The sequence below is a fragment of the Anopheles merus genome, chromosome X, assembly GCF_017562075.2.
Source record: "Anopheles merus strain MAF chromosome X, AmerM5.1, whole genome shotgun sequence".
Taxonomy (NCBI): Eukaryota; Metazoa; Arthropoda; class Insecta; order Diptera; family Culicidae; genus Anopheles; species Anopheles merus.
The window spans coordinates 1,801,294-1,818,986 of NC_054081.1; the positions used below are offsets into that span (position 1 = coordinate 1,801,294).

The following is a 17,693-nucleotide window of genomic DNA, read 5'->3' on the forward strand; positions in this document are numbered from 1 at the left end:
CCCGCGCCTCCATCGCCGGTGGCGCTCGCGTACAGCAGCGTCGGGTCGACCTTCGCGTCGTACCCGAGGTCGACCTCGTCCTTCAGCGCCAGCCCGAAGTGGTTGTGCAGCATCAGCGAGCAGTGCTTGCTCATGACGGCGGCAGCCGCCGCCACCGCCGACGTCCCGTTGACGACGCTGCCGGGCTGACCGTTGCCGCCTCCGTTGCCACTGCCGTCCGTCGCGCTGCCGTACGTAAAGCCGGACCCGAGCCCGAGAATGACGCCTCCGCCCAGTCCGGCGCCACCGCCCGTCCCGCCCATATCCTGCCCGTCGCACTCGAGCGAGCTCAGCAGCTGCTGGTAGCTGGCCGCACTGTTCGTCAGGAAGCCGCCGTTCGCGTTGTACCCGTTCAGGCCGCCGCTGGCGCCGCCCCCCTTCAGGCTCTCGTAGAACGGTGGCAGCGACCCGGTCGGTGGACTGTTCGGGCCGTAGTTCGAGCGACCATCCCGGCCGCCCATTCCGCCGCCCGCTCCGCCAGCGCCCAGGGCGCCACCGCCTCCGCCGCCGCCGCCGCCGGAAAAGTTGATTCCGCCGCCGCCGCCGCCTCCTCCACCCGTACCCGCGCCGCCTCCATTGGAACCGCCGCCCGATTGGCCACCGCCGCCTGCTCCCCCGCTGCCGCCGCCCCCGTTCGAGGAGCGACCGTGCCCGGCCGCTCCCTGCATGATGCCGCTGATGACGGCGGCCGCCGCCGCGGCTCGAGCCGCCGACGCACCGCCCCCACCCCGATGGTAGGGTGGCAGATGGTTGTGCAGGACGACGGCTGCCGCCCGCTCGCGCCGCCCGCCCGGCCGCTCGTCGCGCTCCTCGTCCCGCTCCTCGCCCCGCTCCTTCTCGCTTGCCGAGCGCTTCGGACCGATGTGGTAGTCGATCGGCTGCTCCTGCTCCGGCTCCACCGTCAGCACCACCACCGGGCGCACCTTCAGATCGACCGCCCGCGGACTGTCGTCCAGCTGCGTGGGTGGTGGTGGTGGTTGGTGATGGTGATGATGGTGGTGTTGGTGCGGCGGTGGTTGCTGCTGCGCCGCCGGCACTGCTGGGAGCTCCTCCGCCGGCTGGCTCTTGCGCACCGCTGGCGTTCGCTGGATGACCGAGCAGCGCACGACCGCCGGCGATGGGACGCGCTCCTTGGGCGGGGGCGGTGTCGGGGAGGGTAGTCGCAGCCGGCGCTGGTACTGCTCGCCGCCCGGAATGGTTGGAACGGGTTCGTCGCGCACAATTACCTTGCCCGACGACTCCTTCTTCTTGCTGTCACTCGCTCCCTCCCGTGCCACCGAGACCTGTTGCTGCTGCTCCTTCTCCTCCTTCTCCTCTTCGTCATCCTCGTCCTCTGCCGCCGACTTTGAGTCGACCGCGGGGGTAGTGTTGGTGGGCGGCAGTGGTGGCGGCGTCGGTGGGTACACCTTCCGTTCCGCGTTCGTCAGCACGTGGCCATGACGGGGGCCGATGTACGGTGCCGGCCCCTCGGTTACCCGCAGACACGTGCCGGTGGTAGTGGTGGAGGACGAGGAGGAGCTCACGATTGCTGGCCGCCGTTTGGGCACGACCGCCGCCGTCGCTGGTGGTGCGACGGGCGGTGCCGCTGGCGGTGGTGGCGTGGGCGGCCGTGCATCCTTCTGCTCGGTTGCTGGCGGTGGCGGTGGAGGCGTTGGTGTTGGTGGGACTGTGCACGGTGAGGTGGGTGCCACCGGTGATGAGGCTGGTGCTGGCGGCTGCTGCTGCTTGCGCTGACTCACCAACGGCACTGCCCGTTGCGTTGCCGGCCGCTCGTCGCCACTGGTCGCGTCTTCCTCCTTGCTCTTCTCGAAGGCCGCCGCCGCCGCCGCCGGACGGGGCGGCAGTGGCTGAGGGCGCCGACCACCACCGCCGCCGCCGATGAAAAGCCGCGGCTGATGGTGGTGGCTGGCGGCGGTGTTGTTGATGGACGATTCTTTGGCAGTGAGACCGCTGTGGTAAAGGCTGAACGCTGCGTTTCGGTGGTACGCCGCGAGACTGCTGGCACCGCCGCCGGCAGTGCTGCTGTAGGCCGACCCGGCACCGGCGGGGAAGCTGTTGGCGGCGTTTGCCGCGTTGCCGCCAGCCTCGTGCCGCTCCGCACTGGCAAAGATGGACAGCGATGGGGAGGCCGCCCGCTTCCGGCACGGTGGGCTGAGACGGTTCTCTTCGCTGAATATGTCGTGCTCTGTGCGGGAGAGAGAGGGAATAGAAGAAGTTTTCGATTAGTTGTTGTTGATGAGAGTTAAAATATATAATAAATAATGTTAAAAGCAATCATTTCATGCAATAATGCTAGAGCCACCTCCAAACTTGAGGGATTTACAAGTCACAAACACGTTTTTCCACTCAAATAGATAGAATCATCTTTAAACAGGTTTTCTTGTTTGTGTGTTATAGGATTTTGGAGGAGTTGTCATCGCTGTGTGACACTTTATCGATTCTTTCTTACTTGAAATGAACTTAATGCAATAGGAATTGGACTCTCTGGCACCCTTGTTGGACAAATACAATAGGAATTCCAATTTCCAACTTATGAAGTTCATTTCCTATAAGAAAGAGTCGAGAAATTGTCCCAAAACTATTAGAAACCCCTCAAAAATCCTATAATTGTCAGTCCCAAATGCATTCAACAAGCATATTGCATACTGTCAGGCGCTTAAGAACGGTCAACGAAGCAGTATTCGAGAATTTTATCCTGTTGGGTTTGTATTTTAACCAGTTTGCCAGGATTTTTTTACCGTCTTGCCTACCTTAATTAATAGAACTTTTCACAAAAACAATTCCCAACAAAAGGAAGAAGAAAAAAAACCGTACCAAAACAAACCAGAACGGGCGACGAAGAATCATTTGTCTAGTAGGTGTTTTCCCCTTCACTTTGTTTTGCTTTCTTCTACACCACAGGGACGCAAACAACAAAAAATAAGATCTCCCATTCCTCTCACATTTCACACCCTGTGCAAAACGTGCGCCGGGGTACCCCGCTGGTCCCACACACGGTTGGGCGGTTGGGACCCGCCGCCAGGAGTAGCGTTGTTTGTATATTTTCTTTTCTAGCGTTTCGGCTTCAAGCACTGAGTGTCTCGCAATGCAACAACAACAACAACAAAACACACAACAAGGGTTCAAAAGTTCGTGTCACATGCAAAGGTTGCGGGCCAAAAATACCCCCCTTAACCTTCGCGCATTCCCCAAGGCATGACCTCTCTGGGGCGCGAATAGAACTTCACAAACTCTTTCTCGCTCTCTCTCTCTCTTTCAAAAACCAGTAAGCTTGTGTGAAAAAAAAACACATACAGGAATAGACGAATTAAGATTACCCACGAATGAGGGGGAGGGGCAGCACCGAAAAAAAACAACAAAAAACCAAAAAAGGCAACACACCACGGTGAACAAATTCCTGGCCGGAATAATTGCATTCGAAATGTTATGTTTCGGACTGCGCAAACACTCTGTTCGCCGGGAGGGGGGGAGGGGGCGCATAATAAGTGCGGGGGATGACGACACTTCTTCCCCCGGCGCGTGACTCACGTGTCCTTCCCGCGCGTGCGTGGGAGGAGGAATGGTCGAGAATCGAAAGATTCCCTCAGAAATCTTGCGCGCAACCGCCCGAACCGACAACGATTTCGCTTTTCATTTCGTTCGCCCAACTGGGAGGGCCCGGGAGGAGTTGGAATGGAATATTCCGCGGGAATCTTCGGGCGCAGAAACGTGACGTTCGCGCGGCTTGGTGCGCTTTTTCGGGGTGGAGCGAATCCGCTCGAAATCCAATCGGAATTTGCATCGAATGTCCTTCGGGAATGTCGTCGCCGTCGTTTTCCAACTTGAACGAATCTCGGCATGAAGCTTCGCTCGTCGCTCGCGCTGGGTGTGCCGAAAGCTTGTGATGTGAGACAGCGTATCTGTTTTGCATATTTGCCACGTGTCCTTACCGGTGGAATGAACGATGCCCGATCGATTTCCACCCGAAAATGGAAACACAATTCGGTACAGTGTCTTCGGGCGGGGCATGGTCACGTTTTCCTGCTGCAATATTCGGTGCCACTGCCACACAGCCAGTGGTTGTTTGGGGGGGTTTTGAACACTTTTCACCCTCTATCACTAACGCTGGAAAAGCGACGCCTTAGCGTTTGAGCCCGTTTGTTGCGTGTCTCTTGTGAGGGTCTAGTTTCCGGTGCAGTATGTGACGTGTGTATACCCATTTTTTTGGATGTGTGTGTGTGTGTGATTAGCATACATCAACAGGTGACAATGATGACATACACCAAACACGTCGTCGTCCACCATCACGCACCATTTTAATGGGAAACGCTTTTTGTTGCTTCGAGTTTATGTGGGTGGGGAAAAGTTTTTTTTATTCATTTAAAAACACACACACACACACACACACACACACACATTCTAGCGCAACACTCAAAACGGAAGAAGGAATTATTGAACGCTGGAACATTACGGCGATGGTGGAGAGGGGGCGCGATGAGCAAAACAAAAACGAATGACACAAGAAGAAAGAAAGCAAACAAAAAACGATTCAAACGAACCTCTTCCATTCATATTCTAATGCAAATCTGGCAAGCAGCAGACTACTGTCTGCTAGCTGGTACCATTGCGCACACACACACGCACGCACGAAGCACAAAAAAGGTAATCCAGCCGTGCTTGTGCGCAGAATATTTAAAGCGCGTTAAACAGCAATGGGTCGGAGGGACAATAGAAGAAGACGAAGAAGAAAAAAACCCTTCCGCAAAGCTCATCAATGAAACAATGTATCTTTTCTCCCCTCCCCCACCTCTGCCCCCTTGTTTCTACCCGTTCTGGGGTGCTAAATAAGCGTGGCCAGTGCGTTTTTTCCTATGTGTGCGTCATCAAAAAAAAAACTAAAATAAATCGACAACCTTACATTGATGCATAAACTAACATTTTCACAATCTAATCAACCTGTTTGATTCGCTTTCCCTGTTGGAAAAAAGTATACTCACAAACACACATACACACATGCATGCACAAACATTAACACGTACAGGTGTGTGTGTGTGTTTTTTTCTTTCAAAATTAAACATTACCATAACTAAAGAATCGGTCGCGTCCCTTTAATAGAAATGCTTTAAATCCTCCCCTCCCTCCCACTCACCACCTCCACCCCCCATCCCCAGTTGAATGCGAATACTCTCACACATCATTTACAGTTCGTTGCACCCGGTTGCAAGTTCGCCGCGAAAAATCGGAACGATAAATAGGGTGAGGGGGAGTGGGAGGGAGGAGGTTGGTGGTAGTAGAATACCATTTAAAATGGCGTCACATAATCACACACACAGCTTGACAGGCACTACAAAAGAAAAGGGTGTTATAAAAAGGGGTGGTGGAAGGGGGAGGGGGGGGGAGGTGTTGTTTGTTCCCAATCCCCATTCATTGCGTTTTACGATGGTGTGATCTCAACAGCACAAAAATCCGTTCCCTGTGACGCACCGTTTCACTACCCGCCTAAAGTTATGCAATGCGCGCATCAAATCAACGTTATTAGTTCGGGTTTCGTAGTTTGTACACATATTTTAGTTGTTTGTGGTGCACAGGGTAGTTGATATTTTTCTTCTACAGTGCCTTTGACTAATGCCCCCCCCCCACCCATCGGCCAGGGCGGAAGGGGCATTCTAACAGCGCGCCAACTAGCACCTTGCGCGCATCGCGACAGCAATTAGCCCACCGGTGCCAAGGCCGGCGACAAAAACAAGCGAGTGAGAAGATTTGTCTCGCTGCTTGGGAAAGCGACGGCCGAACCGCGGCCAGTCGTGTTCGTCGTTCGTCCCAGGTTCGACTGGGGCACGGTGTGTGTGAGTGTGCCATGAATTTCTCCGCCGAACACGCGCCACGGAACGAATCATCATCCGCGGCAGACGACGAAATTCTGATCTGCGACGGTGCGTCCACCATCATCCCGGAAGGAATCGCGAGCGCCCGGTTCCAGGTGGTCGTGTGGCTGGCGTACACCGCCATCCTTGCCGCCTCGCTCGTGGGCAACTGTTCCGTGCTGGCGATCGTCGCCAGCCAGCCGCGGATGCGCACCGTCACCAACCTGTTCCTCGCCAACCTGGCGCTCGGCGACCTGCTCATGACGCTGTTCTGCGTGCCGTTCTCGTCCGTGTCGCTGTTCGTGCTGCAGTACTGGCCGTTCGGGGCGGCCCTCTGCCAGACGGTCAACTACTTCCAGGCCGTGTCGGTGCTCGTGTCCGCCTACACGCTCGTGGCGCTCAGCGCCGACCGGTACCGGGCGATCATGTGGCCGCTGCGGTCCCGCCGACGGCCGCCACGCCGCCCCGTAGCCCTGCTGCTCATCGGGCTGGTGTGGGTGGGTGCGGCCGCTACCGCGCTGCCCATCCCGCTGCACTCCGCGCTGGTGCAGCCGAGCGCCTGGCATGCCCACTGCGGCCAGGCCGTCTGTACCGAGGTGTGGCCCGATGCGACCGCCGACCGGGCCTACTCGCTGACGCTTACGCTGGCGCAGTTCGCGCTGCCGCTCGCGACGCTCGTGTACACGTACGCCTGCATCGGGTGGCGCGTCTGGGCCCGCAGCACCAACCGCTCCAGCCTGGTGCCGCCGTCCTCCACCTCGGGGCGCCAGTTCCGCCGGGCCCGCCGGCGCACCGTCCAGATGACGCTCGCCGTGGTCGCCGCGTTCGTCGTCTGCTGGCTGCCGTTCAACGCGCTGCTGCTCGCCCCGCTGGACGACCCGAGCTGGGCGCCGCTGCCGTACCTGTGGTTCGCCTGCCACTGGCTCGCCATGTCGCACTGCTGCCTGAATCCGCTCATCTACTGCTACATGAACGCAAAGTTTCGGGCCGGCTTTCGGGCGCTGCTGCTGCGCCCGCTGATGCGGGTGGTGGCGTGCAGAGGAAGACGCCCCACCAATGCCTGCTGCTGCTGCCTGCGTCACCGGGCCAGCATGACGGTCAGCAGCGAACGGTTGCCGGTTGGAGGAGGAGAAAGGTGTTGTGCAGCAGCAGCACCAGCAGAGAACGTCGAGCTGACGACGACCCACAGCAGAAAGATTGAGTCCGTGACGGAAGAGGAGCATTTATAGGGTTTTTTTGGTTGGCTGTAGTAGTGAGTGATTCAATACAACAATTCCCCCTTCTTTATCATTTGAAAAGTATCCGTTTTTGAGTGTCTTGTTATTACGAATGTGAAAGAAGTAGTGAGGAGTAGTAAATAAAAACTCTTAGTAGAATCACAAAACCAATTTTAAGCTGATTAAAAGTCATACTCCGTTCAAGGCTCGAAAGACAGCGCGCTCTGTTCTTGCACCGCCGTCCTACCGATTACGCCATTCGTGCTGTGCGACAGTGAGGCTTCTAATTGTCGCTTTTATTTTGCTGCATTGCGTGTTGCATTGCGTGAGAGAACATTAGTACGAATGTGGCATTCATTTAGAAACTAAAATGCGCGTTCTTCTACTACGTTTAGCGATGAGCGATTCTATTAAAAAAAAAAAAAAACAATTTAATGCAGAATCAAATAAGAACTCCCCTCCTCGGTGCAAGAAAGTCCGGTTTCGGTCAAGTGAGTGTGTGGACGGACCACCTTTCTCTCTGGTGTGCTCGATCTTCCCGTGGTTTTTCTTCTTCTTTTCTTCAAACTTATCCCCCCCCCCCTCGTAGTTGGGAAGGGAAAGATCAACAACCTTTCGCGCAGTGCTGTAAACCCATTCTGTCCCTTCCCCATTGCTTCCTCTTCCCAGCTCATTAAAGCCCCTCGGGTGTACTTCCTTTCGGATTCGAGACAGCAGATGATGACGGTGGCTGATGATGATGATGATGATGATGATGAGCCCTCCTCGCTTGCTGCCGTCATTTCCGGCAGCTAGAAAAAGAACGGACCCCATATAACCATCCCTCCCTTCTCTCCACCATTCCAACCAAGAAAGTCCAGTTCTGGCGAAGGCCCTTACGCTGCCCTGTTCTTTTCTGTTTCTTCTTCAATCCCGCTTCTACAACCCCCCCACTGCACCCTTGCCCAGCGGCCAGATGAAATTGCTTAGATTATTATCCTCCGCTTCCTTCGCGCCTTCCTACCGCTTCCCTCGGTGGGGCCCATTAGAAGAGGAGGTGCAAGAATTTTCCACTGCCATAACAGCAATAACGATGAGACAACAGCGCTGCTCCCCTCCCCAGACCCTCTCCAGCGCGCCACCTTTTGTTTTTCCACTTCTAATGCTCAGGCTGCACCGTGCCCCCATGATGCTGTGTACACGTTCTCGTAGTGCGTTGTATTATTTTGTTCCGCTTCGAGCCAACCAGCAGCAGCAGCAGCGATGATTCAAAACCGCCCGAGAGAACAGCTCATTACACTGCCCGCCGCTCAAGGTACAGGTTATCCGCTCCCCTCCCTTCCCTTCTCTTCTTTTCAGCATAGCTCCCCCCACGTACAAGAACGCAACACCTTCCCCCCCCCCCCCCTTCGCTTTGCGTGCTGCTTCCAGTCCTCTATTATGCTACGGTTTTACACGACCGACTACAAACAACAGCAACAGCAACAGCAGCACCCCACTACCTGGGGGCAATGGTTGCGCAGGGGGAAGGGGAGAACGAACGAGAACGAACGCTAAGCAACAGCAGTCACAACACACACATACGGTGCGCGCCATCCCAACGGTGCCTGTGCCCTGCTGTGATGCCGCCGGTGTGCTGGTGGAGAAAAAGAGAACCGGTATTCAACGAAGCATAGCTAACGCTCACACACACACATGGCCATCACACCATGTAGCAAACAACGATCAGGTCCCGCGAGCGAGTGCGCGCGCCCGCGTCAAACGCACCGGGCGCGATCGAGCTAACTGTATCCACGCGAGATCCGTTCGTCTCAAACTGTCTCTCATGCTCTCGCTCTCTCGATTGCCGTCTCCCTCTGTTCCGTTTGTTCTGCAATGCCGAACGCAGGCGCCGAAGGAAAAGCGAGAGGAAAGAAAGAAAAAAAGGTTCGACACGGGTTCGTCGCCTGACGGACTTTTGTTGCGGCGGCGGATGTGGTTCGCGGCTTGAAGTCTTTCGTTTAAAGACTTCATACTTTAATTTTCGCCCCGGCACTGTTGCGTTCTGTGTGTTCCGTATTGGTTCGCCTTGCTTTCTGCTCGCCATCCCCCCTCCCCATAACGCTTTTTTTAGTTACTCAAAAAGAAAAACACAAAAATCAACCCTTAAAAAGTAAAGCGACGAACCTGCGCATTGATCGCGTGATCGCCGTTTTGTGTGTGAGCTTTTTTTTTTCATCGCACTCTTCTGTGAGTGTGTGTGTGTGTGTGTGTGTGTGTAATCATGATGATGATCGGGCCCATGGATTGGGAATGGAAGGAAAGAAACAGATAGAAAACCTGCATCAAGAAAGGAGAACTGTCACCCCCCCCCCTTCTTTACCTTTACCTCCACAGTAAACCCGTTCTCTCTTTATCGCACTCCCTCTCTCTCTCTCTTCCTTTCAATATCAATAAAAGAAACTCTCTCTCTCGCCTTCTCCCTCTCTTACTCTCTTTGTTATAAAACTACATTCTTCTGCTTCCTCTAGATGGACAGCAATACTTTTCATCATTCTAGCCACGAACGGCGAGCGCGGACAGGCTTCCTCCACCACCACTATGCCGGTCACTTTCAGACCCCTCTTTGCCCGCACCGAATTCGTTTCCGCACCGAAGACAAGGCAAGCGACGAACCCTCGCGCGCGTAGAAGAACCGTTCGAAGGACTTGTTTTATTCTGTGCCTTTGTGCCAGCAGCACAGAGCAAGCAGACGAGCTCGCGGAACTGTGCCTTGGTTAGTTTCTGATCCCCGCTACAACTCTCCTCCCCACTTGTCTCCACTGTCCCAGGGGCTTTTGTGTGCTCATCGGAATTCAGCTGCCGCTGCCGTCTGCTTCTGCTGCTCATTATGCGCGATCGTGGGTCCGATGGTGGAAGCGGGAAAAGGGGGGGGGGGGGGAGGGGCGATTGAGCAGCTTTTCGAGCCGCTTCCTGATGTGTGAAAAATGTCCGAGCTGAGAGCCCCCGTGGCCCGTCCGCAAGTGCCACACAAAGTACAAAGGGTTTTCGCTCGGTCAAATGATGTTTATGAAAGGTTACTTCGAGTTTTAAATGTTTTCTACCAAAAAAAAAGTACAAAAAATAGGTGGGGGTAGCTTTTGGACGGGGAAAACAGTGCCTTTTTCCGAGGAAGAAAAAAATCTCACAAAATCATACTAAAAACCAAACAAATAACATTTTCTGAAGGAATCTTCTCTGTGCGCTTCTCCAAAAGCCGACTTAGAGAAACACATAGAAACACACACGCACACATACGCCTTCCGACTTGTTCTGCATCGGACCAGAACTGATCCAAGAGAACCCTAAGCGGGAGTTGGGTTGGGAGGGAAGAACAGCAGAAGTTGAGCAACGTGAGGAGAATAGAACCGAAAGGTTTCCTGCCAACATTTTCTAGTCTGGTGAGCTTGCGTGAGATAGTATGAGATGTGTGTGTGTGTGTGTGTGTGTGTGTGTGTGTGTGTGTGTGTGTGTGTGTGTGTGTTTCAAACAATGGAGCAGAGGGCGAGATGAAGGGAAAATATAACATTACATTCCCACCGCCCTGCACACCATTTCCGGGAGGAAAAAAACAGTGTGTGTGGGGGGGGGGGGGAATGGAATGAAGTTTCTGTTCTCTTCCGTTCTGTTACTTCCCACTTGCCCTCCCTGGGTTCGCGTCGTCTGCCGGTCGGGAAAACTGATCTTCCTCATAACTTCAGCTTCCCGTCCTTCTGCCTCTCCCCTCGTCGACACACACACACCAACAAACAGGTTCAAACAGGGTGAACGGGTGGAGAGGAAAAGCTTCGCGTTGGAGAGGAAATCTTACCACAGCAAGAGGAACCAAAAAAGGAAGAAATACCACACAGCACTCACTCGCAACGGGAAGGGGTGGATAGATAGGGGGAAGGAGGCACGGGACGAAGCAGAATAGAAGGAAAATACATGGCCCATTAATTCCGACCAAAGCTGCCCCGCCAACAAGCAAGCAGCATAAAGAGTGAGAAGGGGGGAGAAAAATAGAAAAACAGTGCTGCTTCTTTTTTCTCTTTTTTCTTCTCTCTCTCTCTTTCTCTCTCAAGCGTTCTCACATTCGGAAAAGCACAAAAACAACCTTCTCTTTCTCTCTCTGCTCTGCAGCGAACACACGTATCCCACATGAAAATTGAGCGCAAAGCTAGCGGAGGACGACTACACCTCCTACCACCCCTTACCACTGCCGCCGACGCCGCCACCCATCAAGCGGGAAGCAATTTGAGTAGAACTGATTTTTCTTTATTCTTGACGTGCTGTGCTTTTGCCTCTTCGCGCGCCTTGAGTCTATTTTTGTAGCTGACTGCCTGTGTGTGTGTGCGACTGGTGGTTTAGTCTTCTTTCTCTTCTTCCCACCAGCATAAATCTCGATACACTGTGAATGTGTGTGGATGACGGCGCGAAGAAGAAGGCACCGCAGCTGAGGAAGAAGATTCGACAAAGGAAACAATCGACGGGCAAAAGAAACGGCCCAACAGGAATCGCTACCAAAACCCCGCTCATGGAGTTGGTCCGGACAGCGGAGGAAGGGGCGGGGTGGGATGGGAAGATGCATAACTTGAAAATATAAGTTCCGTCGAAGAAGAAGGAGAGTAGCAAAGAGAGTAGATAGGGAAGAGAAAGAGAGAGAAAAGGAGATAAAAAAACGGCTGAAAAAGTTATATTTGTGTCCTGTTTCTTCTCTCTGTATCCTTCGTATTTTTTTTCCTTCCTAAAAAATCGTTCAGAGCTGGAATTGTGTCTGTGTCTGTGTGTGTGTGTGTGTGTCGGTATGGATGAGTGTGCGAACAGAACGCAACAAAGCAAAGGGGCATAAAATAAAACGAGCAGCAGCAGCAGCGCGGTCGCTTTGTACCGCGCGCGAGAGTACAAAAAAGCACCAAAAGACTTCAACGGGCGATCAAGCGAGGAAAGCAGAGCGTTTTTACACCTAGACCATAGCCCGTTTGTTTGGTTATGTCGTTTTAAAATGCGCTTTATGCACTTATAATTGCAGTATCGTTTAGCGAGTTTATTGCCAGTGCTGCATAAATGAAGTGCAAACCGTTTTAACAGGTTTACTCTGCCCAGATGTGATTGATTTTGGGTGTAACGACGTACGTGGTGGAGTAAAACGCATTTAAACACAAGCGTTACATTTTAATTTACAAAGGATCTCGCACAAAAAAAAAGCGCAAAAAAAAGGAAAACAAATAAAACCGCTGCACGACGCGCAGGAAGCAAACTTCGCTCGCTGTGCGCGCTCCTTCTTTCCTTGTTCAAAATAGCAGCATAACTTCCTCCCCCCCCCCCCCACGACACGCGATGATTCGCGAAAAGGCGTCGCAACAATGGGGAACCGAGAGCCGAAGCGACAAATGTACCCCCACAGCGAGCAAGCATTGCAGCACAACATTACAACAATGCCGCCGTAAGCCCCCGCCGCCCCTTCCACCACACAGGGCCAGCGCCAAGATGAGAGCAAAATCAGGTTTTATCAAGGTCAAACTTTTAGAAGATATTGACCTTGCGGGGAGCGCGCGCGCGCGCAGGAGAACCAGCGTTCATGTATGGCGAGCGGTTTCCTCGCTGAGGGGGGGGGGAGAAGGGGGGGGGGGGTGGATGTATAGACCCCCGGTGTACCGTTTGCGAGCGGGCTCGGCGTGCGCTTTTTTTCCTTCGTCTTCCTTTGCTGCCTTTTCTTGCCCACCTATCTCCGTCTCTCTCTCTCACATTTTGTTTCCTTTTCTCTTCATTTGTGCTTTAATTTTGTGCCTTCTTCCCCCCCGGTGAATAAATATCGCAACAGCGTCTTGGTGGGTGGGTGGGTGGGGAGGGCGATCGTGGTTGAAGGTGAGGGTCGGCGGATTTGTTTGCTTCTTCTTCCTATCCCCGCTCTCTCTCGCTCTCTCTCTCTTTCTCTCATCTACCATACGTTCGGCCGGCGACATAATAAGCGCGCGAGCGAACATTTCCGTTACGGAACATTTTTCAAAGCGGTACCCACCACAGCGAGAAGAAGCAAACCAACCCCCCCCCCCCCCCAAAAGGCAAAACGCAGGAGAGAAAGATACGCGAGAAGAAGCATACGGAAAAAGCAACAACTCGTTTGCGAAGGTAATGTTGTTGTGAGCTGTTGTGTGTCTGTCTGTCAGGCAAAGGGTGGCAAAGGTGGCAGCGCGGGATCAGGCGCGCGCTCATCGGCAAGGTTCTACGGCAAAAAAACGTCAGCCATTGGGGTTTTGTAACGAAGGAAAGAGAACGAAATGGAGTAAAACGCTAAATTTACCTTTTCCGGCGCGTTTTTTTAATCTTTCTTGTTCACGGCCTTTCTTCTGCTGGAGAGTTTTATGTAACCAGACAGTGTAAAGGGTAACCTTCTCGGGATGGAAAAGGGATGGAGAGGCATCCGTTGAAACAGAAAAAAATTTTTTTTAAATAAAACAAATGCAAGTTTAAGCAGAATTTGTGCAAAATGTTTCGAAAAACGTGTCATGGAAAAATGGAAAGTTTTGAAAGCTTTTAATTATTTAATTAATTAGCATAATCATGACATTTAAGCAATATGTTGCTCCAAGCAAAGGTTCCTTGAACACATTCAAGCGTTGTACTGTGTGAAAGTGTTTAAAAACAATGATTTGTTCCAATTACATTATTGCAACAAACTTCAAGCTCTCGTTAATTTTAATGTTCAAACAAAGGGACTCCCGAGAGTAAAAAAAAAAAAAAAACCGGCAGTAAAAATAAAATTGAACCCAAAAAATGTCATAAAATGTGTATCGTCCAAAGTCTCCCCTCTCTTCTGTCTCTCTTTCTCCTCCTCTCCCTTTTCTGATTAATTCACGTTTTCACGGCCACACAGCAGCAGCAGCCGCCGCCACTAACTAAGCAACAACTGCCTCTTTATTTTTTTTTAAAGGCGAACGAATCCTTGACCTAAAGACGAAGGCTCCCTTCCACCATCACTGCGTCACGTGAGGAGGGGGGGGGGGGGGGCGTACCCCCTCAAACAGCACAGTAGAGGAAGCGTGCACACTTAACGGAATGATGACGCGAGTGGAATATAATATAAATGATAATAATAATAATAATAGTAATTTACAAATATATAAAAACAGCCAATAACGAACGAAAAAAATTAAAAAAAAAATTACGGCATCTAAATGAGGCAATAAAAGACCTTGTTGTGAGTAGGGAAGGGAGGCCCGTCAGCAGACATAAAGGGTTGAACGGGATACAAAACGGCACTTTTTTTGCGGAAGGCGCGATTATGCAACAAATCACACTTTTTAATAGGCTTTTTGCCACTTGCTTGCAGCATAATTAGCCGTTTCGACTGTGTCGGTTTGGGGGGTGAGATTGCTCGTGTAGGTACCAAAGCAGGGCACCTTTACGCCTTCGCAGCTCGTTCGAAAATTTAAACACTTTTTTTCATAAGAGTTTTTTTTTTGCAAAAACCCAGAAGCGGCCTGCTGTTGATGTGCGCGAGCTGAGGGATGCTCAAGAGCATCCCACGGCGCACACACACACAAACCGGCTAGCCCTGATGACAAATTAATAAAAAAAACACTCACAAATCCTCGCCAACCTTCCACACGTTCCCTTCCTTGCTGATTTTTTTTCTTGCTTGTTTGCATTTGTTTTTGCGTTTGTTGCGACTCCTCCTTCTCCTTCATTGCACTCCATACATCCACTCGGACGTTTGCGGGTGTCTCTGTGTGTGTGTGTGTGTGTGTGTTTGTGTGGGTCAGACTTGGAAGGTGACAAACATTAAACCCTTTCACCCTCTCTACCAGCCTTCCTTCCTCCTCATCAGTCGCTGCAGTGTGCGCATGCCCTTCGCACTACGCCCGGTACACTGCACACCAGAAGCGAGCGAGCGCGTGCCGTGCCAGCCCGCCAAGTCCGCTCTGTTGACAGTGTTGAGCACGCAACACGCACACACACACGCACACACGCACAAAATCCGCACACTGGCCGCCAGCCGCTGCCGAGAGTGTAGGCGCGTAGGCGAGGACACCAAACTTGACCTAGATTTTCGGGGCGCGAGCGCGCACGCTGTTGCTCGCTGTGACCGTCCACCCGCCCGCCCGCTCCTACGGGGCGGCGGGACGTGTCGCGAACCGGTCTCGCCGATCCGGGTTTTCTCGGCCCTCGGCATCTCTGTGTGCTGGGGTGTGCGCATAACGTAAAGCGCCGAGGATGGAATTAGCATAGACAATTTGGTTTAATACTGCAAATTACACTAAATTTATGCGCGCGACGCAGAGAGACAGAGAGAGAGACCATCACGCTTCCCATTTCCTAGGAGGAAAGTAAAGCACTCATAAAAAAAACAGCTGCAAAAAGTAGCAATAAAATGACAAAAGTGGAAACTTGTTTTAAAGCTTTTCAAACAAAGCCAATAAATCAATCGAGTTTCCTTACTCTAACACGCACGCACATACACACACACACACACACACGCACCGCACGACAGAGGTAAGAAGCTTTGGAGAAGTTCTACGCCCGTTCGGCCAGCAGTTTGGTTATGAGATTATGCAGATTTTGTACCGGTTCGCGCCGTTTCCGAGCCGCCCGCTCTCGGCGCACTCTTCAAACAGTGCAAAAGGAAGGGCAGAGGGAGGTCGAAGGAACAAGGGCCCCTCTTAAAGCCACTCCAGCAAGCCACGGCCAAGCGAAAAAGCAAACAGTTTTAACCTAACCAGCCAGCCACAAGGCAAACGCATGCAAATCTGTCGCCCCGCTCGCTCTCTCGCTCTCTCTCTCTCTCTCGCCGCCTCTATCAAGGTGTCGCTTAAGAGACACTTGTCGATAGTGTCCTGGAGAGTAGCAAGGGAAGGAGGGCCGCTTAGTTGCCGATTAACTGTGCGCATGTCGTCCCTCTGCCTGCCTGGCCCCTGGCGGACGGATCGGAAGCTGGTCCTTGTCTCGCAAGCAAACGCAGCACACACACACACACACACATAACCATGAATACGCTAAAAACAGCGGCAGCGAGTCGTTAACCCTGACCTAAAACTGTTCAGCCGCTCATGGCAAACACATACACACACACACATACACACAGCTACACGGATGCACAGGTTGGATGTGTTTAATCGATCGATGGAGAGCTGGTTCTAGGGTTGGCAGGAGGGGGAAAAAGTCAACTGAAAAATGTATTTTAATAACCTTAAAATTCAATTAAAGGCTTTAAAAGGAGATTTTGTCGATGTCTCTAGTAAAATCCTAAAATTCTTTCATTTGAAGCGCAACACGAACGGAAAAGAACAGTTCGAATTGGAGCGACCGAAAGATTCGCGAAAATAAAAAAAAAATCCCCCGAAAATAGAAAAAAACAGTTAACGAATAAATAAACATACCGTACATCTCGTACCACCCCACCACTTCCTCGTACCAACAAAAAAAAAAAGCTTCACAAAATTATCACATGTGCATAAGGTGCGCTGTTGTAGTGTACCGAACTGTTTTGTCCGTCAAAAACACACATACACACACACACACACAGCGCCAGAATCTATGCCAAGACCAAGGCCTTGTTGCCCCCTGTTCCCCTGTGCACTGTGTCGCACTCTTTCGGCTCTTTCTTCCTTCCAAGTGACAGTTGGCGACCCTCACAAACTCCCTCCCCATCCCCTCCCTACCCCCCCCCCCTCCCCTCCCTACCCCCCCCTCCCCCCCGACACTGCTTCACTTCCTTCAAAGCCCCGCCACAAAGCCAGCACGAGATTCATAGGCGCGAGCGCGCGCGCGCGCTGTAAATACGAAAGACTTCAATCGACGCGTAAGCGACGAACGCGCGCACCGAGCGAGGAAGAGGTAATACGAGGCAAACCGGGAGGGTAGGCATAGTAGTGGTGAGTAGGGGGGGGGGGGAGTTTGTGAGCGAATTCTCAACGGTGCTCTCTACACCTGTACTTGTGTCGGTGTGTGTGTGTGTGTGTGTGTTGGCGAGTTCGTGAGGGAAATGATATAATAACCCTCACTCGTCGAAACGATCAAGATCAAGCCAAGTAGCGCGGCAAGCAGCAGGCAGGGCCACCGCACGCAAAATACATTCATCGTGAAGCGGGGCTAAGAGTGGAAGCCCCGGGAGTGGTAGGGGAGCGTGATTTTGCCAGGGGCACACGGTTTGGCGTGTGTGCATTGTGTCGCCTTAGTCTAGCCGCGCGCCGATGCCGAGATGCTGTGCGTAGAAGGGGTTCACCTCGACCACGAAAAAGCGAAAATAGCTGTAAGCGCGCGCCGGCGAAGGAGGAGACCCTGAGCGACGAAACGGACCGAACGGACGGTGGACGACGCATATACATCTCGGTGTCTCTCTTTGGTGTGTGTGTGTGTGTGTGTGTGTGTGTGTGTGCGAGAAAGTAGATCAGAACATTATCCAAAGCAGGTGAGCTGCGCGCGTGGGTAAGAAGGGAGAGCTGAAATTGGCGGATTAAAAATAAATAAACGACACACACACACACACACACACACACACACACACACACACACACACACACACACACACCACACACACACACACACACACACACACACCACACACACACCACACACACACACACACACACACACACAACACACACCACACACACAC

At 52.6% G+C, this 17,693-nt stretch overlaps 2 protein-coding genes across 3 annotated transcripts in view; one reads left to right on the forward strand and one right to left on the reverse strand.

The window, feature by feature from the left end:
* Nucleotides 1-17,693, reverse strand: part of LOC121588428 (transcriptional regulator ovo-like) — a 30,139-nt gene that overhangs the window by 6,935 nt on the left and 5,511 nt on the right. For both annotated transcript variants that reach the window (XM_041906346.1, XM_041906335.1), the window contains exon 2: nucleotides 1-2,224. This exon is cut by the window's left edge and continues 952 nt beyond it. In XM_041906346.1, coding sequence (XP_041762280.1) covers nucleotides 1-2,224 — 2,224 coding nt within the window. The remainder of the gene's footprint in view (nucleotides 2,225-17,693) is intronic.
* Nucleotides 5,833-7,415, forward strand: LOC121588432 (RYamide receptor-like). The gene has a single exon (XM_041906362.1). It carries the CDS (start codon nucleotides 5,876-5,878, stop codon nucleotides 7,109-7,111), a length of 1,236 nt encoding a protein of 411 aa, XP_041762296.1. The 5' UTR covers nucleotides 5,833-5,875; the 3' UTR covers nucleotides 7,112-7,415.